At 42.1% G+C, this 24,988-nt stretch overlaps 1 protein-coding gene across 5 annotated transcripts in view; it reads left to right on the forward strand.

The window, feature by feature from the left end:
• The window catches only part of PPP1R12B (protein phosphatase 1 regulatory subunit 12B), a 202,674-nt gene that overhangs the window by 147,217 nt on the left and 30,469 nt on the right, over window positions 1-24,988 (forward strand). Inside the window, exon 1 of one of the 5 annotated variants that reach the window (XM_004578760.3) lies at window positions 15,057-15,823. The exons of the other annotated variants lie outside the window; for them this stretch is intronic. Coding sequence (XP_004578817.1) covers window positions 15,722-15,823 — 102 coding nt within the window. The 5' untranslated portion in view covers window positions 15,057-15,721. Of the gene's footprint in view, window positions 1-15,056; window positions 15,824-24,988 lie in introns of those variants that run through there. 5 annotated transcript variants of the gene reach the window in all.

The following is a 24,988-nucleotide window of genomic DNA, read 5'->3' on the forward strand; positions in this document are numbered from 1 at the left end:
AGCACCGGCCGTTGTGGCCACTTGGGGAGTGAACCATCGGATGGAAGATCTTCCTATCTCTCCTCCTCTGAGTATATCTGCCTTTCCAATAAAAATAAATAAATCTTTTTAAAAATTTTTTTAATTATCAATAACATTGAGCCCTTAATACATCACCAAGAACCCAGTGCAATTTATGACCATAAGAAGAAGTCAGGGGCCTGGCGGTGTGGCCTAGCGGCTAAAGTACTCACCTTGAACACCCCAGGATCCCATATGGGCGCTAGTTCTAATCCCGGCAGCTCCACTTCCCATCCAGCTCCCTGCTTGTGGCCTGAGAAAGCAGTCGAGGACGGCCCAATGCATTGGGACCCTGCACCCGCATGGGAGACCAGGATGAAGTTCCTGGTTCCCGGCTTTGGATCGGCATGCACCGGCCATTGTTGCGGCTGACTTGGGGAGTGAAACATCGGATGGAAGATCTTCCTCTCTGTCTCTCCTCCTCTCTGTATATCTGACTTTGTAATAAAAATAAATAAATCTTTAAAAAAAAAAAAGTAGTCAGGAAACCCAACAAATGCAAGAATTTATACCCATCGCACAGGGCCTGTATTACATTTTCTTGAATGAGTCCCCACTTAAATTTAAATTTTCAAGCTTAATAGCAGGCAAAGTTTAAAATGATGTCTTCTATTTTTAATGTTTGATCTGTAATCTTTTCCCTTTTCTCTGTTGTAATATTGCTTATTTGTACTTTCAGTGATTTTCTTGGATAAGATTATTAAAGGTTTATTGTATAAAGATCAGCTTCTAATACTACCAACTGTTTCTATTGTTATTTTGTTTTCAGTAATTTCTTCTTTTGTCTTAGTTTTATTTAATTCTTTCTATTTTATCTGTGATTCCCAGCCTTCTGAGTTGACACTTAGATCACTTATATTCATTTTCTCATTTTCAGCCTCAAGTAAATACTTCGCTTTCTCTCTTTAGCTAATGCTACAGGATCTAATGGGAATGAATTTCATTGTTTAGTGCTAACTATTTTGTAATTCTCATTATAATTATCTCTTTAATTAATGCAAGGACTAAGAACGGAGATTTTAACTTCCAGTGATATTCTTTCCATCTCATACTATTGTTACACTGTCAATATGAAAAACCCTAACACTATTCTACCTCCATGGTCTTTCTTTTCAGCACATCCTACCAGGTTGGCCCCAAAACTATCCTGCAATGTTCAGAAATCTTCACTGTCTCTTTTGCAACTTGTCAGGTTATCTTTGATATCTCTCTTCTCTTTCATTCTTTTTAAAAATCTTCATTTATCTGAAAGGCCAAGCTAGAGAGAGATAGAAGGAGAGAAAGATCTTGCATCTGTGGCTCACTCCCCAAATGGCCACAGTTGCCAGGCTGAAGCCAGAACCAGGAGCTTCTGTGAGTCTCTCATATGGGTCCAGTGGCTCAACTACTTGAGCCATCCTCGCCATTCTTTCAGGTGCATTAGCAGGGAGCTGCATGGGAAGTGGAGCAGTTGGGACACCAACTAGTGACCAGCTAGTGACCAGCTACTGACCAGCTGGTAATGCTGGTGCTGCAGGCAGTGGCTTAATATGATGTGCCACAGTGTTGGCCCATCCCTCTTTTGTTGTTTCTAACTCTCTAAACTGTAAAACTCTCTAAACTAAAGTATTTTTGGGGCCTGGCATGATAGCCTAAAGGCTAAAGTACTCGCCTGGCACACACCAGGATCCCATATGGGTGCTGGTTCATGTCGTGGTTACTGCACTTCCTATCCAGCTCCCTGCTTGTGGCCTGGGAAAGCAGTGGAAGATGGGCCAAAACCTTGGGACGCTGTACCCTTGTGAGAGAACCAGAAGCAGCTCCTGGCTCCTGGCTCCTGGCTTCAGATTGGCTCAGTTTTGGCTGTTGTGGCCACTTGTTTATTCCTTTGGGACAAGGTTTTTTTTGCTTGCTTGTTTATTTATTTAAAGTAAAACATCTAAATGACTCAAGAAATAGGAAAATAGAAAACGCCAATAACCATTAAATAAGTATAATAGTATTTTCACCAGCACTACCACAACCATCTGCCATGGACATGAAGTCTAGATTAATTTTCACAATATATTTTATCAAGCTTTCAAGAAATAAGTATTTGTTGAGTACAGTTTCAGAGAATTAAAACAAGGAAATCAGAATCCACACTAGATTGTATTGCTTCCAGGTCATTTATAAGTAACAAAAGGAGGTGGAAAAATTAATAAAATGTCTGGAGTCTTCCCACAAACAAAACTAGAGAATATGAAACATGTGACTGCCTGTACCTGGTGGGCAGGATTCACAGGCAGGGCCTCAGACTTCGTGCTCTTCTTTCTCTGTCATTGGCAATAGATCTGCGCTGCTCTTTTCATTTTGAGTTCTGGTTGTAACCATGAGCTTTGTGTAATCAATCTGTATTGTGACTAAAAGTGTACATTTATAAGACAGATCAGCTAGTTTGTGGCATGGAAAAGTTGGTTTTTTAGCTTATTTGTTCTGATATTCTGGTAGCTAATATCGGAAGATTGACTGTGATAATATATTGGTATCACCACATAAATTGGTAGGTAGCAGTACATGCAGCATCATGCAAGCTGTTTAGAAAAGTACCTGGAGAGGCCGGCCCAGTGGCTCAACTGGCTAATCCTCTGCCTTTCAAGTGCTGGCATCCCAAATGCATGCTGGTTCGCGTCCTGGCTGCTCCACTTCCCATCCACTCCCCTATTTATGGCCTGGGGAAGCAGTGGAGCATTGCTGAAGTATCCTTGCGCCTCTGCAGCCATGCTAGAGACCTGGAGGAAGTTCCTGGCTCCAGGCTTCAGGCAGGTTCAGCTCTGGCCATTGTAATAATTTAGGGAATGAACCAGTGGGTGGAAGATCTGCTTCTCTCTCTCTATTTCTTGTCTATATAAATTGGCCTTTCCAATAAAAATAAATCAGTCTTTAAAAAAAGAAAAAGGACCTGGGGCATTCAGACTAAAGCTAGCTGTTTGTGCTCCCAGAGAGCAGTATGTGGTTATATGTGTACAGTCAGCCCCATCATCATGGACTTACTTCTTTCGTGTGTTAGATGAAGGCAACAAACTCCAGGAATTGAATTAATTTGATTCCGACTTTGGTGTTGCTTACCATAAGCACTGCCATGCCCCATGAACCTCACAAGTGGCATGTCTTAGAGATATGCATTGTGTAGCTTTCATGCTCTGCAACAGCATTTGCCCCCACATGACTGTGTTCAGGTACATTGGCTTTGCAGCAAGTGAATGGTGATGTTGACAGGACCAATAACTTGTGTTCCTGTCCTCTGCAGCTGGCTGAAGGAACTTTGTTTATGAATGATGATGTGGGATTTGAAATGGTTTTTAAAAGTGCACCCAGATAATTCTTTACCTTCCAGGAGCAAAAATAATCTAGGAAAGAAAGTGTTCTTCTTATGGCATGTTCTTTCATTTCTTTCCTTCCTTCCTTTCTTTTTTTCCTTCTTCCTTCTTTCCTTTGCTTGCTTGCTTTCCTCCCTTCTTTCTTTCCTTCTTTCCTTCCTCCTTTCCTTCCTTCTTGCATTTTGTGTTTTGCAAAGCGAGGATATTGGGAATTTTCAATTTGTTAACCACAAGAAAAAACTTCTGTGTCCTCCTCAGTATTGACATGTATTTTAGCAGAATCATAGCCCAAACTTCCACCTGAGGAAAGCCCAGGAGGGAGACAAAAACTAATCTCCAGCGGAAATGTGAAAGCAGAAAAAGGAAACATTAGAGATTTGGAGAGTTCAGTTTATACAAAAGAAAGTAACTTGATAATAAGGGAAGTAAGAGAATTGGAAATTAAATCTAGTAGCAAAATGGCATCTTTCACTTCAACCTTTTTAGTGTGTTTAACTAAAAATATATAGAGAAAGTGGATCTAGATGACACTTAGCTAATAAAATGTGGGAAAATATGCTGTATATCATCAGCAGTTGTCTGCAAAACAAAAAGTGTGTACATCAGTTCATTGTAGACCAGGAAGATTGTTTTGTGTACTCTCACAGGATCTGAGCTGTATATTTTGTTATAACAAAATATAGTTTTAGGTTTTTAACCATTAATGTATTTTTAAAGATTTATTTATTCATTTATAAATTCAAAAAGCAGAGTCACAGAGGGAGAAACAAAATAAGATAGATCTACCTTCCTTCCACAGGTTTACCCTGCAAATAGCCACAGGAGCAGGAACTTCATCCAGTCTTCCACATGGTTTAAAGGGTGTCATGCATTTGAACCATCACCTGCGGATTTCCCAAGTTCATTAGCTGGGACTAGAAATAGCACCCTAGTATGGGCTTCCAGCTTTGCAAGTGGAGGTTTAACACGCTGTATCATAATTCCAGCCCTTCAAAGTATGTTTGATGAGAGAAGGAATATTCTTAGTAAATTCAGGTCACTAAAGCTCGCTTCATATCTGGAAAGTCACAATTATGAAGACCTCTTGAGGTACTTAAATTTTTTTAAGTTTACACTTATTATTTATTTTTTCATTTGTTTGAAAGGCAAGAAGGCAAATAAAGACAGATGGACAGAGATCTTCCATCTGTTCCCTTCCCAAGTGCCTGCAATAGCTAGGACTGGTCCAAGCCAAGCCAGGAGCCAGGAATTCAATCTGGGTCTCCCAAGTGGATGGTAGGGGTGGAACCACTTGAATCATCACCTGCTGGCTTCCAGGATGCACATGAGCAGGAAGCTGAGTTGAAAACAAAGACAGAGCTTGAACAGGCACTCTGACATGGTATACAGCCATTCCAAATCATGTCTTAATTAGTACACCCAATGCCTGTCCCAAAGTATATAGTTTCTACATGAACTGTACATAGACTGCTTTTCTTAAAACTGCAATTACTACTAGGAAATAATCGTTGCTTTTCTTTTTTTTTTCTTTTTTTTTTTTTTTTTAGCATTTTTTTTTTTTTAATTTTAAATTCATTAATTACATTGTATTATGTGACACAGTTTCATAGGTACTGGGATTCTCCCCACCCCTCCCCAAACCCTCCCACCATGGTGGATTCCTCCACCTTGTTGCATAACCACAGTTGCTTTTCTTGACGCCTGATTGGGCATCCAGACAAATCTAGGTTTTAAAGAATGCTACTAGAATATGAAAAGTAATTGAGGTTATTGGAATTTCTGAACTTTTGTGTATGAAATGTATAATTTTATGTGAAAGCTCATATGATTTTATATGAAAGAGATTTCCACCCATTTTTCACTCCCTAAATGTCCTCAACTCCTCAACAGCCACAGTTGGGCCAGCCTGAAACCAGGAACCTGGAGTCCAGCTGGGTCTCTCGCATTGATGTCAGAGATTCAAGTACTTGAGCCATTACCTGCTGCCTCTTAGGGTGCATGTTAGCAGAAATTAGAATCTGAAACTGAGTAGACTGACCACATAACCCTCCCTCGTGACTAGGGTCAGCATTAAATATGAATTATCAACACTGATATTTCCCGTCTCCAAAGTGTGGGGTGCAGCCACTCCAAGCAGCATCGTTAACTACTGCACCTAATACCCTATAATTTATTTTGTAGGCTTTTAGTATTCACTGTTTACATTACATTGTAGAGTTCATCTTCAAGAAGCATATTGTTGGTGCAGGTATTTGTTCTAACACAGACACCCACATCCCATATTAGAATGCCTGAGTTTGATTCCTAGCTAAATATGCAGCTCCAGCTTCCTACCAATACGGAACCTGGATGGCAGCAGTGATGGCTCAAGTGATTGGAATCCTACCATATGTGTAGGAGATCTGGATTCAGTTTCCAGCTCCCAGCTTCTGTCCTGAACAGCAGGTAGTGGGATGGGGTGTAGTGGGCATTTGGAAAGTGAACAAGCTGATGGGAGCTCTCTGTGTCATTCTGCTTTTCAAATAAACTCTGAAAAAAGAAAAAAAAAAGAAAGAAGAAGCCAGCTCATTGTTATCAAACATTTGAGTCTGAGTTTTAGGTATGTGCAACCAATGTTCACTCTTAAACTTACTCTAGCACAGTATGTAACCAGCCATATACTTTTTAAGCTCATTGGAAAGATTCTGTTTGCCCTGTTATTGCTTCTGATTAGTTCAGGCATTGTCCCTGTCAGTGTGCTGTGAACTTTTGGCAAGGTGATCCTTCACTGAGAGAATCATCTTCGCACAGTGAGACAATCAGCATCCTCGACCCTGACTTACTAAATGCTGGATGGACCCTCCCATCGTTGTGGCGGTGCCCCCACATGTTTCCCAATGCTCTTGTGTTAAATTTTGCCCTTGTCCGATCCCATTGAAATGATACCCTTGAAGGGCTAACTACTCCCAACAAGCCATTAGAGTGTACTCTTAGTGGGTGAGTTTTCTTGACCTGATTGGTCAAAGGCTCTTTTGGTTAAAAGCTAAAAGAATCTCATGCTTCTCTCTGCTGTGCATTTCCTTACCTGTGAAGTAAGACTGACTCTTCACTTTGGAATAACTCTTTTCGAAGGCAAAGTGAGGATCATTTGGTGCTAGAATCTCTAACACATAGCCCTCCCTCGTGACTGGGGCCAGCATTAAATATGAATTATCAACACTGATATTCCCCATCTCCAAAGAAAGTGGGAGAGGGGCTTCACATCACACAAATCAAAGCAGAAGATCAAACTGAGCAAGTGGACAGGGGAAGGAATAAACAACAAGGAAACTATTTCCTTCAGAACATCTTTGTCACCTTCATTCCTGGAACAATGTTTATGCCCCTCTGGGTACCCAGTAATGAAACAGCAGTGTAAATACACAGGATAGTATATGAAGCTCCTGTAGCTTATGGCCATCTTCTAACTTGACACCATGAACTCCTTTGAAGATAGTTTAATATAAAGTCACAAATTATTGACATGAAAGTAGAAGAGAAGAACGAGGGCCTAGTGCAGTGGCTCAATTGGCTGGTCTTCTCCCTGTCACGAGGCTCTCCCATGTGGGCCTCAGTTCATGTCCCAGCTGCTGCACTTCCCATCCAGTTCCCTGCTTAAGGCCTGGGAAACAGTAGAGGATGGCCCAAGTCCTTGGGGCACTACAGCCATGTGGAGACCCTAAGGAGGCACAGCTTTGGCCTTTGCAGCCATTTGGGGAGTGAACCAGCAAATGGAAGATCTTTCTGTCTCTCATTCTTTCTGTAAATCTACCTTTCCAATAAAAATAAATATTTTTTTAAAAGAAAGTAACAATGAGTTATTAATTTTAGCAATATGGAGATTATATAGGTCTTAAGATTTCCTATAATCTCTTTGAAGACAAGAACTGTACCCTAAAAAGGTTTATATATCCCTAGTAGCACCTTGCATGGAATGAACACTGAATTGTTAGATAGATTGAGGGAAGAGATGTGTCAGGTTGATACTGAAAAGTTAAAATATCCTCCTGGGTCCTTACATTCACAGGCTGGGTAAATATCCGAACCCCTTTTGTAGGCTGATAGTTTCCCTTTAATGGCACATACCACAAGCAGAGTGATATGGTTTTTTTTCTGCGCTTAATGACTGTTTGGTGCCCCAAATGCAGTATGCTTACAACTTAAAAGACAGAGGTGACCGCCACCAGCCTCTCTTATGGAAAAGAGCAGTGTTGATCTTCAATCATCAGTTTACCGAGGAAAATGTGAACTTTATTCTTAATTTAGGAAAAATATGAGTTGGAATGGCAAACATTCTACTGGTTCCTCTAGTGAAAGCCCTTAGGTGACCTTTAAGGACTCTATTCATGCCACATGGCACACAAAGTATGCGCAGGGTGTGTTTGAGTAGTCTGAATGTTTGCCTGTTTGATGATGATTCTTGGAATTATACCACGTGTAACAGCAAATCATTCTCTGCTGGTCTGTAGTGATGTTATTTACCAAACCCCAAAGTGTTTTCTTTGCAGGTTGTCCTGATCAAGCAGTGTAATACTGGCTCACATCCAGGGCAAGGTGCCTGTTTGCTAGCTCAGTGTGGACTATGCTTCTGTCCTGCCTGACTGTAGACAACCCTTCCTCTCCATGTCTGTGAAGGACTAGCACCGCCTCTGTTTTTATCATCTTTAAACATTGCTTTAAAACTTTTGACCATGATTCACAGTGACAAATGCATTTTACATTGTGACCTAATGTAAGAAATGTACAATATATAACTAGAACAATAGTTTTAAGGAAACATACCCTTTTTATACTATGCATCATGTACTCTGACATTCACTATTCTGTTTCACTTTATGTTCAAGTAGTTGGGAGCCACTGAAGTGATTCCTGACCTACTGATGAGGATGTGTCTGCAGCTCATGACTGCCTGGTGTCAGTAGCAAACTCAGTTCTTTAGGGAATGTGTAATCTTTGTAATGAAAAGCCGCCTTCCAAAAATTCTCCAGAGTGGTCATCTCTTTTTCTTCCTCTTCCATTCTAGGGAGATAGAAAAACTGGAGAATTGTTTTCTTTTTCTTTTGAAATAGTTCAAGCCTGCAGAAATATTCCATTCTTCCTCACCCAGAGACCCACTTCAGGTGACTGATACTAGTTGTGTAGGTGTCTTGTGTAGCAGTGGCAGAAGGATCCAGTCAAGGATCGTAGTTACGCCCAGCTTGTGTGTCTTCCTAGTCAGTCTCTGTTACTGTTATTGTTGAGCAGAGCAGTCACTGTGCCCCTCACCTTGGATCTGCCTCGTGTCTCCTCATCGTTAGGCCCAGTTTATGCATTTGGGGACCACAGCAGCACAGGAGTGGCGCTTCACTCTTCTCATTTCATGCTGCCCATTTGCCTTATTACTGGTGGTGTTGAATTTGATTAATTAATGTGAATTAAGATAATGTCTGCCAGGTTTCTCCACAGTAGAGTTCTCTTTGCTCCTATGTAACTAATAAATAATTTATAAGGTAACACTTTGAGATTATGTAACGTCTAGTTGCTTGTCTACTTTCTCCCACTAATTTGGGCATCTGATCGTATTTCCTTCTTGGATTGATTTTATAACAATGGCTGAGCAGTGGTGATTTTTCTAGCCTCATTACTGCCTTTGTGTTTATTATTGGCATTCTATTATAAGGAAGAAATTTCCATCCTCTTCATTGATTTTTCTTCCATTTATTTTCTGTTCATTTCTTAATGTTAGGTGTGTATTTTCCTGTTTTATGTGATAGGTTATAATTTGTTGCTCTCCTTATTTTGATGCTCAGGTACTCCTATGTTTAAGATTTATTTGTTTGAAAGGCAAAATGGCAAAAAGAGGAGGAGAGACAGAGAGAGTTCTTCCATTCACTGAGTCACTCCCCAAATGGCTGCAATGATCAGGGTTTGGGCAAGTGGAAACTAGGAGCTGGGAATTCCTTCTGGGTCTCCCACGTGACTGGCAGGGGCCCAAGCAGTTAGGCCATCATCCACTGTTTTCACAAGAGCACTAAAGTAAGCTGTATTGAAAGCAAAGCATCTGGGACTTGAACCAGAACTCCATCATGGGAGTACCCCAGCATCTGCTTAACTCACTGAGCTACAAGGCTGGCTGCAGGTTTGACTTTATGTCATGTCCCTAACACTGTTTCAGACCTCTCTTTCCTCCTGGCATAAGAGACCCAGGCTGATTTTTCTCCTCCTACTCCAAGGCTCTGGAATTAGCCATTTCCCTAGGGAGCCCTGTTCTTGTTAGGGGTTGGGGGTGGCATTTAGGTACAATAATATTGTCCTAAATGCCGCTGACATATTGTTCTGCCCAGGCCCATTCAATGGACACAACAAGGAAATATGTATGTAATTGTAGATAGGCTTGCTTATATGTACATAGAAACACACATTCACCTGTTATTTTTCTATCTGTATTGAAAGTCATGAATGCATATCAATTCGATTTCTGTGTTCTTCCACAAATTTCATTTTACTTTTCTTTCTTTCTTAATCCCCCTCTCCTATTTTTTGCCCGCTACTTCCAACAGTATCTTCAGTGGATTTACTGATTTGTGCAATCTCCCACTCAATGCCCATATCCTAACTAGATCAAGCTATAGCCCCACCCTCTACCCATGCTTTCCTTGTGTGATGGCATTCTGTCTTCCAAGGATTAAGGAAAGTTGGAAAGAGAGAGGAAGGAAGATATGATTTGATCTTAAAGCATTTGAAAAGGAGACTTTTTCAGTTCATATAATTACAAGGAAAATGAATGCATGGAATATAAAAACTGGGATTAAACTCTTTGCTTCAACTTTTCCTTCAGACTCTATGTATATTTTATAAATGTGTGTAATATTCACGAGCAATATTACGTATTCACCATGAGCATGCACTTGTCACCATGCTGGATGGTGTATAGTCTGTATGAAGGGACTTCAAAAGCTTCATGGAAAATAAAGTTAAAAGATAAGGTACATTGTTCATGAACTTTTAAAAAGGATTTTTTTGAAAGGTAGATTTATAGAGAAGAGGGCAGACAGAGGAATTTTCCATTTGCTGGTCCCCTCCCAAAAGGCCACAACAGCCGGAGCTAGGACAATCCAAAACCAGTGGCCAGGAACTTCTTCGGGTCTGCCACATGGATGCGAGGCCCCAAGGACTGAGCTGTCTTCCATTGTTCTTCCCAGTCATCAACAGGATCAAAAGTGCAGAAGCCTGGGTCCGGTGCGATAGCATAATGGTTAAGGTCCTCGCCTTGAACACACCAGGATCCCATAGGGGGGTGCCGGTTCTAATCTCAGCAGCTCCACTTCCCATCCAACTCCCTGAGTCGAGGACGGCCCAAATCCTTGGGACCCTAAACCCACGTGGGAGACCTGGAAAGAAGTTCCTGGCTCCTGGCTTCTGATTGGCGCAGCACCGGCCGTTGCGGCCACTTGGGGAGTGAGTCACCAGACGGAAAATCTTCCTCTCTATCCCTCTTCCTCTGTGTCCATCTGCCTTTCCAATAAGATAAATAAATCTTTAAAAAAAAAAAGTGCAGAAGCCAGGACACACTGGCATCCATTTGGAATGCCGGCACCACGAGCCTACTACAGTGCCTACTATGCCACAGCACTGGCCTGTTCCTGAACTTTCTGAAGACCTCCCATGTAACAGACCTCAACTTATAAATAACTCCACAAGTCACCATTATTATCACCAATTCAGAAACATGCCAAGCAAAATTCATCGAGGGCATAGAATTGATGATGTCAGGTCATTAGGCAGGAATGTGAATTTCAACTCAAGATACCTTGCATGCAAACCCAATACTGCTCCCAAAGCACATGTTTCCCCACAACAGTGGGATGTTAGTTGCTTTGAGAGTCATTGTAAGAGACAGGGGAGCATTTTACCAAACACCAAAACTCTTAAATAATGATATTTAATTTTCTTTATTAAAAAAATATACAAAATGGGCCCGGCAGTGTGGCGTAGCAACTAAAGTCCTCGCATTGAACATTCTGGGATCCCATATAGGCGCCGGTTCTTTTTTTTTTTTTTTTTTTAAAGATTTATTCATTTTTATTACAGCCAGATATACACAGAGGAGGAGAGACAGAGAGGAAGATCTTCCGTCTGATGATTCACTCCCCAAGTGAGCCACAACGGGCCGATGCGCTCCTATCCGAAGCCGGGAACCTGGAACGTCTTCCGGGTCTCCCACACGGGTGCAGGGTCCCAATGCATTGGGCCGTCCTCAACTGCTTTCCCAGGCCACAAGCAGGGAGCTGGATGGGAAGTGGAGCTGCCGGGATTAGAACCGGCGGCCATATGGGATCCCGGGGCTTTCAAGGCGAGGACTTTAGTCGCTAGGCCACGCCGCCGGGCCCTAGGCGCCAGTTCTAATCCTGGCGGCCCCACTTCCCATCCAGCTCCCTGCTTGTGGCCTGGGAAAGCAGCCGAGGACAGCCCAAGGCTTTGGGACCCTGCACCCGTGTGGGAGACCAGGAAGAAGTTTCTGGTTCCCGGCTTCAGATCGGCGTAGCACCGGCTGTTGTGGCTCACTTGGGGAGTGAATCATCGGACGGAAGATCTTCCCCTCTGTCTCTCCTCCTCTCTGTATATCTGACTTTGTAATAAAATAAATAAATAGATAAATAAATAAAAATACAAAGAGAAAAAAAATAGGTGCTATTCAGTTGGTTTATTATTTTCTTCCTCTAGTTGAAAGAGTTGGGAGAATTGAACCAATGGTCAGTGAGCAGGGTTGATGCTGTGAGGCATTTTATTGGCAACATACATTTTATTTGCCCGTTAATGGGCGCCATTTCAGAGATATCCCCAGGCTGCCTACCTGGAACGCCTTATTCAGTTATCATTAATAATCACTGAAAGTTTATGATCTCTTTTTCTCCCTCCCTCACCCAGAAGAAATAAAGCAGAGAAACACAGCATTGTATCCTTCCTATGTAGAGTTAATTATTTTCTAAACAAGTGGTTCTTTGTAAAGCTTACCCAAAATGAAACCTGTCTCTGCTGAGATTTTTCCCTTCCCGGCTTGTTAGGTTACTAAATCTTCATTTGAAAAAGAAAATGTTGAATCATCAATTGAAGAACTCCCTCCTGAGAAAGAAAGAGATGTTTTTTAACTCTCAGATCTCCCTTTGTGCTGACTGGGCAGAAGACGTGTGTGATCAGGCAGCCCTCTGAGTGAGAATGGAGATGCCCCAGGCCAGAATGCTATAATTTATGATACACCAGTGTTGAGAAAAATGTACACTGGTATAACCTCTGCATTTCTAATTCAGGAAAGAGTCTAGAAATGTGTAATACCTGAAAACTAGTTCTTTTAAAAAAGAAGACTGTGGCTAAGAAACTTTTCATTCTGTTCTTATTTTCAGTGGGTTGTAAAAGATACTTTAATTTGTACAGGGGAAACCTCTGAGTCAGAAAGAACAATAAATGTTAACTAAGTAGAGATAAAATGAATATATAAAAGAACAAGTGAATAAAGAAAGAACTTAAATTTGACTTTCTGGAAGATTTATTTCCATTCCTATATTTCTGACATATTGTTGAAAGCATCTCAAAACCCCAAAATCTTCTTGAAGGATTGAATTTCAGATCTACCTAATCAACCAAAACAATCCTCAGACAGTTAGATGTGTTTTGCCGCACTTATTGATTTTGGATAAATCATTTAACGTTTCAGAATTTCAGTATCCTCCTCTCTAGGAAAATAGCATAAAATTGCTTTTTGACCTGGTTGAGAGAGTCAGGTAGGATCATTTTTAAAAATAATTTGTAAGATAGATGAGTTTATCATTGTTAATACTTCCTGGCGGGAAGTGGATATAATATAGAGTAAGAGACCATTTCAGTGTCAAAGTTGTTATCAATGAATGTAAAATCACCACATAAACTTTAATCAGTTTGGGAAACTGTGGTGATCAGAATTGTTTTGTTTTGTTTTGCTTTGCTTTGCTTTCTAAGATTTATTTATTTTTACCGGAAAGGCAGAGAGAAGGAGAGTTAGAAAGATCTGTGCACCAGTTCAGTCCCCAGGTGGCTGCAACAGCTAGAGCTGAGCCAATCCAAAGCCAGGAGCCAGGAGCTTCTTCCAGGTCTCACACACAGGTATAGGGTTCCAAGGCCATGGGCCGTCTTCTACTGCTTTCCCAGGCCACAGGTAGGGAACTGGATGGAAAGTGGTAGAGCAACCAGGACACGAACCCACACTCATGTGGGATCCCAGCGCGTGCAAGGCAAGGATTTAGCCACTGAGCCATCACTTCAGGCCCAGCAATCAGAATTATTTTCACTAACCACTAAGCAGTGTAACTTGCTGACTATAGGCATGTTACTATTTGGGTTAACTTCCATATTTCTGTTCTAAGTAAAGAATTCTAGTATAGACAGGTTCACTCTTATCTGATGGAATTAGCTAGATAAGCTGTATCAAAATGGAAGATTCAGAGACCTGAATTGGTAAGGTAATTGACTATTTAGACACGGTATGAATGATTCTAGCTTGTGGGAAAACTACTCAGTCTTCTTAAAGAGTTTTTTAGAGTGAGTCAAGGCTGGTTTAGAAATTCTTTTCCATCTGTGTTCCTCAGACCAAGCCCTAAGGAACTGATCACATCCCTGATTTAACTTGTCACAATTGGTCCCAGGAATTTAAAAAAAAAAAAAAAAAAAAAAGGATATTAAGACTGTTGGGGGAAAATCATGGCATGATGGGGAGGTCTGAATGAAAAATGTAAACTTCATGTGGATTTAGGGAAGGCAGGATAGACTTTCTAAAACCCCAGAGAAGTTACTTGTTAGTTAAGGATAAACTTCATGGCTTAGAAGGCATTTGGCCCAGAATGTTGGATAAAGTAGTGATGACAACACAGTGCAAAAAAGATGTTGTTTTCAAGGCCAAATCCAAAATCCTTCAACACCAGGCAAAGAAATTCCTGTCTTTTTAACTCTTGATTTCCCCTGCACTACTGGTTCCTGTAGGCTTGCAGTTCCACTACTGTTCCTTTTCTGTCTGCATTTCTAGTACTTATTTTTTTTCCCCTCTCCTGTATACCTTTGCCTGCCTTGCCTTCCCCAACTGCAGCATCTTAGGCAACTCTGACAGACTTTCTACTAAACCCATGGTGTATGGAGGGCTCCCTATCCTGTGCGCCAAAGTTGCAGTTTGCTGCCCTTCCTCACAGTGTAGCAGGAATGACATCTCATTAAAACGGAGCATAAGAGACCAGGGGTACATTGACTAATGTTTCTGCCTTGGCTTTGTTACTTAAGAGATTCAGAAGTGGAAAAATCGCCATTCCCTTACTGAGCAAGCATGTTCAGAGCGTGTTTAGAGTGTGTGCAGACCGCTGCCAGCTCTGAGGCCGTGCACCCTGGAAGGCTGCGGGGTCTGCCCCTGACCGTGGCCCCCGTAGGGCCTCCCTGTGTTCCTAGAAGCGGGCAGGCTTCCTTTGCCTCCTACAAGTGGCAACCCGAATTCAGAGTTGAAAGTGAATCTTTGCCCTTGGCTCTTCTCCAGCATTCCTCGCTGAGCGAGTAGGGATTTGGAATGTCAGAAAATAGAAGAGGGGAGGGGAGATGTGTGTGTGACTGTGAGTGTTTATATGTAAGAGCAGCCCCGTCTGTGAGCACTTCGGGAAGCGGACTTCCTCAGACCACTTCCTTCTCATAAACTCTTAGTTCCTTATTTATGGTTTTTTTGTTGCTGTTGTTTGTTTGTTTGTTTTCTTAAGTTGTTTAGCCTGAATTTGTCACATCAGTTCCAAACTCTTACAGCTCAGAGGAACCAAGCTAAGAGAAGACAGCATGATTTCCAGAGAGAGTGTATTTCTCCCTCAGGATAAAGTGGCAGTAGTTGTTCCCAGACTCGTCTCCGGCAGAACCCAAGGTCGTCACTCCTCTGGGATTTAAACTGGTGTCATCAGGAACCTAGACTCAGATGGTACTGGAGAGCAAACCTCCAGACGAAGTGTCCTTGTGGGAGAGTCAAGGACTGAAGCTAGGCATAAAAGGTGAATATCCTCTCCTGTAAGCCGCCAGTCCTGAGCACCTGTGGTTGAAGCTGAATTGAAACTATTGATGGAACACGCCTCTCAGATTCTGTTTAATCCTGGACTGGTTCAGAGCTCAAGACTGTAATTTACAGGGTGGCTTTTATCCTTTATTTAGTTCTTTCCAAAGTCATCTTGCATCAACTCGAAAGGAGAGCTTCTGGGAGGGTAACCTAGAGGGAAAGCTGCCCAGCTGTGTGTGAAGAAGCCAGTGGTTGAGTGTGTCTGTCTGCATCCCGAGGAGCCATGTCCTCTTTATATACCCGAAGTAAAGAATTCACTCGGAATAGAAAATCGCAGTCTGATTCTCCCCCAGCATCTCCCTCCCCGACTGCCAAGACACTTCGAGTAAGCAGCCTTTTTTACTTCTCTATGTTCACAGTGGTCGCCAAAGTGGAGAGTGTGTGTTTGTGTAGCCTGGAGGGGGGGTACGGGTTAGACCAAAGGCGTTACAGAGCGTATGGAGATCCATAGAGGAAAAGAGAAATTTCGCAAGAAAAGACCCTGTTAGTTTCACTACATTCATGATACTTAATATAGTCTTAACTGAAAGCAGACTTAAATATGTCAGACTGCAATTTCTGTCTTTTAACATTTCACCATCAGTTTTATCACAGATACCAAGATCTGAGTGTTTATCATGATATCTTTAGGGATTTTCTTAACTTCCATGGCTGTATTTAGTTGCTGCGTTTTGTTTGTTTGTTTGTTTGTTTAGGGGAAATATTCCCAAAAGATCATCAAATGATCTGCTCTAAGCCTTGATTGAATGCAAGTTCCTTGTGGATATTTGTGTATGTGTGTTTATGCGATAGAATATACCTTTGCCTGCTTTTCATATCTGTCTGTGAATGATAGAAAAACCACAATCTGCAAGGAATTAATGCAAAATTGGAACTTCCTTCCTCAGTCACCAAGTGCCATCAGAGAATGTGGTGCTTCAAAGCTCAGCGGCCCTTGGCTGCTGACAGCCAGCAGTATGGAGGTGCTTGTGATGTCCTGGGCAGAGCCACATGACATTTGTCTTCATCTGCTCTGGTGACTCCGTGATGAAGTGATTTACATGCAGGCATTTGCATCTGATTTCCAGCCTCCCTCTGCAGGAAGCTGCCACAAGCAAAAACTGCTACCAATAGCAAGCAATGAGAAGTCTTAATGAGCATATTAGGTAGTAGACAAGTAGCAGTTCCTTCTTGGGATACGAGTTTGGGCTATATCGTGTATACAGCTTAAGGAGAGGCATGGTACCAGCTTCCTTATTTGGAAGCTGTGGAGAGAAAACTTTGCAAAACCCGGAATAAACCACTGTGCTTCTTTCCCATTATTTCACATCCATTTTCAAGGTCTTTCTCACCTATAAATTGCCACAAGGTGGCATTTTGAATATGGCATCTTGGTGTGCGTCCACAGCCAGGGATGTTTCATTGCCAGAAGAACAGAACAGTGTCATACGCGGCTGTTTTGTTGGGAACTTCTTTTTATGAGAGCCCGGGGAGGGGCTCCAGTGTATGTGTGACTGTCACTGAGGTCCGGGCGTGCTGCTTTAACTCATGCTTTGCAACCTTTCTTTTCTGTGAAGTTACAGTATTTTCTCACCAGCTGCTGTTGACTAGTTTCTGGTAACTTTCAGTGGAAATTCACAAAACTGAACACCTTCGATTTGTGTTTTTCTTTCCCGTTTCCCAGTCTGTGGTCCCGGCAGCTTGACTGGGTGAACAGAGCCTCTCGATATTTCCTGTTCGCTCGTCTAAGAGCGGCTGCCATGCTGCGTGTGATCCTGGGGAGCGCTCAACTGCTGCCCCTTTTCTGTGTTTTCATTTTTTCTTCGGAGTTAGGCATTCTTGTCTCATTCCTAGCAGCTACCATCCACCCTGCCCACCCCCAGCTCCACCCCCTCTCCATCCCTGTCTTTTAGACAAAGGTCACAGTGGGAGAAAATTGAGGATTTGGATTACAGGAAACCAAAACATGGATGGCCTTAATAAGAGACTACTTCCCATTTTTAGTGGTCTGCGGCTATGGATTCCCACAATAGCACCAGCTTACTGTAACCAACTTCCGGTGTCCAAATAGCTTCAGGCCATCCTAGGGAATGTGGGTTTTCATATAACACTCATGTTCAATTGTGGTGCTTATGTATTTAGTGTCTGAGACAGTGAAAGGAAAGCAAGACTAATTTGGAAGCCGCGAATGCTCAGACTTTATTATAAAACTCAAGGATTCAGTTTCTAATATTCCGTTAGCTTCATTCTTCTCCTTTCATGTCCTTTCATGTCTGATTAGGGTGCTCTTTAATGGCTGGTTCTGTGGTGGTAGTATTCTAGGCTCACGTGCCTTCTGATGCCTAGTTGCGTCTGACGATCCCCTGCCACTGTTAAAGGTGGCTATTGCTACACCCATTTCATCCACAAGGAAGCTAAGATACATACAAAGAAGTGACATCCTCAGCTAATGCATAGCAAGCTTGATCCAGCTCAAGTCACTGGCTCCAAAATCTATATGCATCAGCAAGGTGGACTATATATCAAATGGATTTGAAGCTCAAGGTTAAAAGACATGCTGAAGGGGCCAGCCCAGTGGTATAGTAGAGTAAGCTTCTGCCTGCAGTGCTGGTATCCTATATAGGTGCTTGTTCATGTCCCAGCTGCTCCACTTTTAGTCCAGGACCTTGCTTAGGAAAACAGCAGGGAATGGCTCAAGACCTTACATCCCTACACTCATGTGGGAGTCCCAACGGGAAGCTCCTGGTTCCCGGCTTTGGATTGATCCATTGGCCATTACAGCCATTTGGGAGTGAATAAGCAAATGGAAAATTTCTCTCCTTCTCTCTGTAATTCTACCTTTCAAATAAAATTTTTAAAATCTTAAAAGATAAGGGTAAAAGCTAATAGTCAAAATGTCAAGTAGTCATGGGGGTCAAACATGAATCCTTGCTGGGGCCACAGAAGATGAAGTTGCAAAGCCGATGTCTGTGTACCAGCAAAGGAGCTAATAGGCCCCCTAGCCTAGTTCTCAGACTCTAGGCAGCTGCTCATAAACGGTGGGCCCGCAGAGCCAGAGGCCCCAGGGGCTCCAGGGGCTCAGGTTTCTCTTAAGGGAGGGAATGCTTGGGCCTTCCTAGCAAAAATATGAGAAGTTGTGTTGCAGAGTTAAGGCCAGGGCAGCTTGCCCACTGTCCTCATCCAGGTTTCCGTGGCTTGTATTCATGCATGCAGTTTCTTGCAGGGTTACATAGGGGTGCTGTGCCTGTTCCAGTGTCCTTCAAATTCTGAGCCAGCACTGAAAAGTTTATCATATTTTTCCAGTGATGTGAAGGGGAATAAATATTAAATGCTTCCATATGAGGAGAATGCCTGCAGAAAATTTTTAAATAGTTGGAAAGAGAATATTTCAAACACCTTGCTTTTCATCAAATGTTCAAGAAGCAATAACCAGCCTAGTGCCTAAATCCTCACCTCACATGTGCCAGCATCCCAGATGGGTGCCTATTTGTATCCCTGCTGCTCCACTTCCCGTCCAGCTCCCTGCTTGTGGCCTGGGAAAGTAGGAGAGGATGGCCCAAAGTCCTTGGGACCCTGAACCTACATAGGAGATCCAGAAGACGCTCCAGGCCCCTGGCTTCATATCTGCTCACCTCTGGCCGTTGCAGCCACTTGAGGAGTGAACCAGTGGACGGAGGATCTTTCTGTCTCCTTCTCTCTGTGTATCTGCCTTTCCAATAAAGATAGATAGATAGATAGATCTTTTTTTAAAAAAATAGGCAGGGTCATTTTCCAATGTCTGAAAAATTGAAAATCTTTTTTTATATACCTTTATTCTTAAACTCCTGGCAGCACCTACTGCTTTTAATACCATATAATACAACAGTTCTGTATTTAGTAAGCCTTTGATCTTTTTTATTAATATAAAAATTGAATACTTATCTGGAAATTGTGTAACTAATATACTCCCTAATGAAAAATCACTCATGTGCAGAAGATAATGCCTGTCTGCACCAGCCATGAAGGTTTGAACTTTAAAAATAATACTTTCACTCTCTGAACACAAATGATGCCATTAAACAGTGGCTTTTGGAAAAAAAAAAGCATCTTCTTCCTCAACAGAGAGTATGTCTCCCCCAGTCCTTCTGCTAGCTTCCCAGTCCCTCACCCCCTTCCCCTGAGAATGGTTCTAGGGATCTGTGTGCTGCAAATATATTGTTGTTTGGCTCTCTGCTGACCCTGAATAATGAAGCAGTTTTTTAAAAATAGCTTCTTTTGGCTTGTACATTAGTTCAACATCTCGTCTCTTCCCATTGGCTAGTAGATGGACTCACGACTGGCTTGTAAGGAGAGCAGAATAGCTTCCAGATTCCTGCTCTGTGCTGTGAGGAACCACACGGGGGGAGGGGGTAACTCAGGAGGGTTGGAAGGCGCCACCTCTCTTCCCACACTGGAGGAACTGCAACATAAAATGCCCAGTGCACACAATTTCCTTTTTACAGTGATGTTCTAACATTAAAAAAAAGAAGAAGGAAATCCTGAACTACAAATACTCTACTGCCTCGAACTCTTGTTTTCACCACTGTACATTATTGGATCTAAAGTTTATAAATTCTCTTACAGAAACTAGTCAATTTAGACAGTTTATCATTTTTTTAAAGATCCCAGGAACAAGAGCCAAGTGAGTAATCATTAGTTAGTGCTCTCAAGTTATCATTTACTTACTTAAAAAATATTTTTCAGGAGTCTGCCTAAGAGAAAAACTGCTTACAGAATTCCCAAATTGGACTGCTTGTATGGTATTTATAATATAAAGAATATATCCTGAATTCAGTCATCAGCTGAACCCCAGGAATCTTTTAGACAGATTTTCGTGGAATTAGTATCTGTGATTAAAGAATTTACCTACACCTAGAAAGCCAGGGTCAGTAGCATTTTCCCATTTAATCTGGATTGCTATTTCTTTTTTATTTTTAATCAGAAAGATAAATTTAGAGAGAGAGACAGAGAGAAAGATTTTCTATTCACTAATTCAATTCCCAAGTGGCTGCAGTGGCCAAAGCTGAACCAATCAAAGCAAGGAGCCTCTTCTGGGTCTACCATGCATGTGCAGGGTCCCAAGGTGTTGGAGCATTCTCTTTTGCTTCTTCAGGCCACAAGCAGGGAGCTGAATGGGAAGTGGAACAGCCAGCACACAAACTGGCTCCCGTCCGGGATCCCAGTGCTTGGAGGTGGAGGTGGTGATGGAGTTGAAGTTAAGCTATTGAGCCCAGCCCATGGATTGCTATTTCTTTGTGTCTAAAATATCAACAGAAAATACAAAACTTTACATAATAATGTCATTCATCTATAACTCGCTTTGTTTTATAACTATGAACTAATTCATATACCTCTGATAAATAATTAGATGATAAAAGATTGCACCTTTCGTGAGAGACTGACCATGTGGCAGCTCTGTGTAGGAGGCCAGAGCTGTTCTGCCTCAGTGCCTCCCAGATTGTGGGTGTTGTCATTCTTTGCACATGCTTTGTGCCCTCTCTGGCAAGTGCCAGACCATTCCTTCGTGGTGTCTTGTCCTCTGTATCTCCAGCACCACATCTGGTGCCCTACCAATCTGGAATCCATTTTTACTCTATAATCTGCTGTCATGGGATGAGAAACATTTGACTTTGTGAACAATGCTAATTAAGAATGCAATCTGTTAACCATTTTTCCTGCCTAATTAAAACCACTAGTATATTGGGTTTTTGATTTTTCTTTCTGGCTTTTTTTCTACTCCAGAAAGGAAAATAAAGTAAAATTCTTTAGTTCAAGGAATCATCCTAAGCAAGAACAGTACATACAACCTGTAGAAATAAAGTAGTTTTCCCATCTAGAGTCATTACATGAATTTCAGGCATATATTGGCCTAGTCTACTCAAGTTCTTTGTAGACCTGAATGAGATGGCCTCTGAAACCTTTGTTGACCAGAGAGCCTGAGAATTTTGAAAGCATCGACTCCTCTCCTTCAAGCCATATCCTGTCCTTGCCATTCTAATTCTGTGGTTACATGGTAAATAGGACTTTACGCCACCTGCCCTATTTTAAATCTTCGCACAATTAGTATACCATTTTGAACATCAACTGTGTGGTAAACTCTGTATTGGATCCTGGAATTCATAAATCAAAGACACGGTTCTTGACCTTAAGAAATGGACAGTCTAATTGGAAAGATAAAAAAGAAAATCAGGATTCTATTACAGGGAATACATTTTCTTTTTTTTTTTTTTTAAGATTTATTTATTTGATTACAAAGTCAGATATACAGAGAGGAGAGACAGAGAGGAAGATCTTCTGTCTGATGATTCACTCCCCAAGTGAGCCACAACGGCCAGTGCGCGCCTATCCGAAGCCGGGAACCAGGAACCTCTTCCGGGTCTCCCACACGGGTGCAGTGTCCCAGTGCATCGGGCCGTCCTCAACTGCTTTCCCAGGCCACAAGCAGGGAGCTGGATGGGAAGTGGAGCTGCCGGGATTAGAACCGGCACCCATATGGGATCCCGGGGCATTCAAGGTGAGGACTTTAGCTGCTAGGCCACGCCCAGGGCCCAGGGAATACATTTTCAAGTAAAGATAGGCACAGGGGCCTTCAGGAGCTTAAACAAGTGGTAAGTGCCTTAGTCTGACGTTTGAAGAACAGTATAAACTGGTTGAGTAAAAAAGAAACAGCACAATACAAAGATAGAAACAGTGTGGCAGGAACAAGCGGTTTATTCAAAAGTCTAGTTGGAAGTGAGACTGGAGACAGCAAGGATCAGGTCATGTGGGTCTCTGTCATTTTGAGGGTTGAAGGAGTTCCTCTATGAATAAAGGGTGAGATTTCAAAGTGAAGCTGCTGTGGTCAGAATTGCATAATAGAGAAGTAACTTAGAGCTTTGGAACCTGTGCTGCGGCGGAGGCTTAGGAGGTATCCAGAGCACTTGGCCCTTTTTTGCAGTGTTCCAGGCAAGAAAGGCTAAGGTCCTGACCAGACATCCTCTGGACAGAAAGAGAAACATTCAGTTATTCAGAAGCTGGAGTTAACGTAACAATGTGATAGTGTGGAGGTGGAGATGGCAGTGCACACGATGACTTCCAGTTATCTGGTTAGGTGACTGACAAATAGTGGTGGACAGAACTGAACTGGCAAACATGGAAAGCAGAGTGAGGCTGAATAGGGGGATGATTTCACTTGTGGATATGTTGAATTAAAGGGACTTTAAGACCTTCAGATAATGGTGTCCAGAAAGTGATTTGTCTAAAGCTGAAAATGATGGACTGAAAACAAACAAACAAACAAAAAAACACCTGATGGCTTGTGATTGATGTCTTGGGGTGGTGAGCTCATCTCAGGAGAAGATGTAACATCAGGAAAGGCCTATAGTAAATCTTGGCGTAGCAACAAGCAGGAAGAGCGGAGTGCTGCTTCCTCCCATGACTTCGAGTTCCCACTGGAAACACATGGAGGACGACAGGCCTGGATGCTATTCTTTGTGTAGAGCTGTTGTAGTCAGTCTTATGGTAAGTGACCATTCTTAAAGGATCCAGAATTTAGGGTTCAGTTAAGGGTCAATTGGTTGTAGGTTTGTGGTAAATACCCAGACTTTGGTATTGTTTTAGTTTATTTTTTTCATTCTCATACTATTTGGGTGAGCTGACAATAACTTACAGTCAGAAGCCTGAAAAGAAACAGAATTGACTTTTATTAGCCTTTTATTCTGGTCCAGCCCCCTTCTGGTTCTGAGCATGGCCTTATTACGCAATAGATGGTGGTTATCCACAGCTGGGGTCTCAGTGCTGGACAGCCCTGCACTCAGCAGACTTCCTTGGTTACACAGTGCTGTGTGCTCTACCAATGAGACAATGGAATAATCATTCTTTTAAAGTTGGAGTGAGCATCTAGCCTAGTGTTAAGACTCCTACTTCCCATATTGGAATATGTAGATTCAGGACCTGTGTGCAGCTAATTCCAGCTTTCTGTTCATGAGGGCAGAAGTGATGACTTCAGTTCCCACCACCCACGTGAGAACACTAGACTGAGTTCCAGGACACTCAACAGGTGCCTGAATTCTAACCTCATTATGATTCATTGTGAAAGCAGCATTTTCATATAGGAGTTGTATGTCAAATAACAAATGACTATTTTTTAAACTTGTTTGTCTCCAGAAGTATTCTATATTCAAGTTGAACTAAAAAATAAATGGTATTATATTAAATTCTTTATTTTCCATGGTCCAGTTCCTTAAGCTCAGGGATTTCCCCTTTCACTCCATACAAATCCCATTTTTAAAAGCTCTTTATGTATTTGAAAAGTAGAGTTACAGAGAGGAGACAGACTTTAGGAGAAGGAAAGATCTTCCATTCACTGGTCCTCTCCCCAGATGGCCGCAATGGCCAGTGCTGTTAGGCCAAAATCTCCATTTTGGGATTTGACGTGGGGAACAAAGATCCTGTGCTTGGACCATCTTTCGATGCGTTCCCAGGCACATTGACAGAGAGCTGGATCGGAAATGGTAGGGACTTGAATCAGCACTCATGTGGGAATGCCAACTTTGCAGACAGTAGCCTAGCCCTCCACATCACAACTCCAGTCCCAACAAATCCTATTTTAGCAAAGGAAAAACCTCTTAAAATAAGAAGAGACAAACCTAAATTAGTAGCAAGCTGTGATTTTGGATAGGTATGGTTTTATTATTTTTTAAATGTTCATGATGAAACAGTTAAATGAGAGCTTTGCCAAGAGAAAGTTTGGCAAATGTCCTTGAACATTGCGTGCAGAGTCATTTTGAGTGAATCTATCAGTTACTTGTAAAATAGTGACTCTTGAACCATTAGTGTAAGTACTTAAAAACATGTCCTGTAAGTAGTCAGGTTTCTTTAATGTTTTCATTGTTATTATTGTGCCTTCAAAAAAAACTTACATGGGCCCAGCATGATAGCCTAGTGGCTAAAGTACTTGCCTTGCATGCACTAGGGTCCCAAATGGGTGCCGGTTCATGTCCTGGGTGCTTCACTTCCCATCCAGCTCCCTACTTGTGGCCTGGGAAAGCAGTCAAAGACAGCCCAAAGCCTTGGGACCCTGCACCCGTGTGGGAGACCTGGAGGAAGCTCCTGGCTCCTGGCTTCAGATAGGCACTGCATTGGCCATTGCGATCATTGGGACATGAATCATCGGATGGAAGATCTTTCTCTCCTCCTCCTCTCTGTGTATCTGACTTTCCAATAAAAATAAATAAATCTTTTTTTTTAAAAAAAAAAGCAAATAAGTCTTTAAAAAAGAAAAGGAAGGAGACAAAAGAAGAGAGAAAAAAAGAAAAGCTAAGACACTTACATGTAGCATTGATAGCCTTGAACTCAAGACCTGTTGAATTCTAACAAGTATGAGACAGAGAGCCTGTGTTTCTAAAGTTTTGCTTCTCTGATGAACCCTGCCATTGCTCCAGTCTAAGTGTGTAGATTGCACTCATGCCTCCTCTCCCACAGGCATACATTTGGGTTTAAAAAAAAAAGATTT

Source organism: Ochotona princeps, chromosome 10 (genome assembly GCF_030435755.1).
Source record: "Ochotona princeps isolate mOchPri1 chromosome 10, mOchPri1.hap1, whole genome shotgun sequence".
In the NCBI taxonomy this organism is placed as follows: domain Eukaryota; kingdom Metazoa; phylum Chordata; class Mammalia; order Lagomorpha; family Ochotonidae; genus Ochotona; species Ochotona princeps.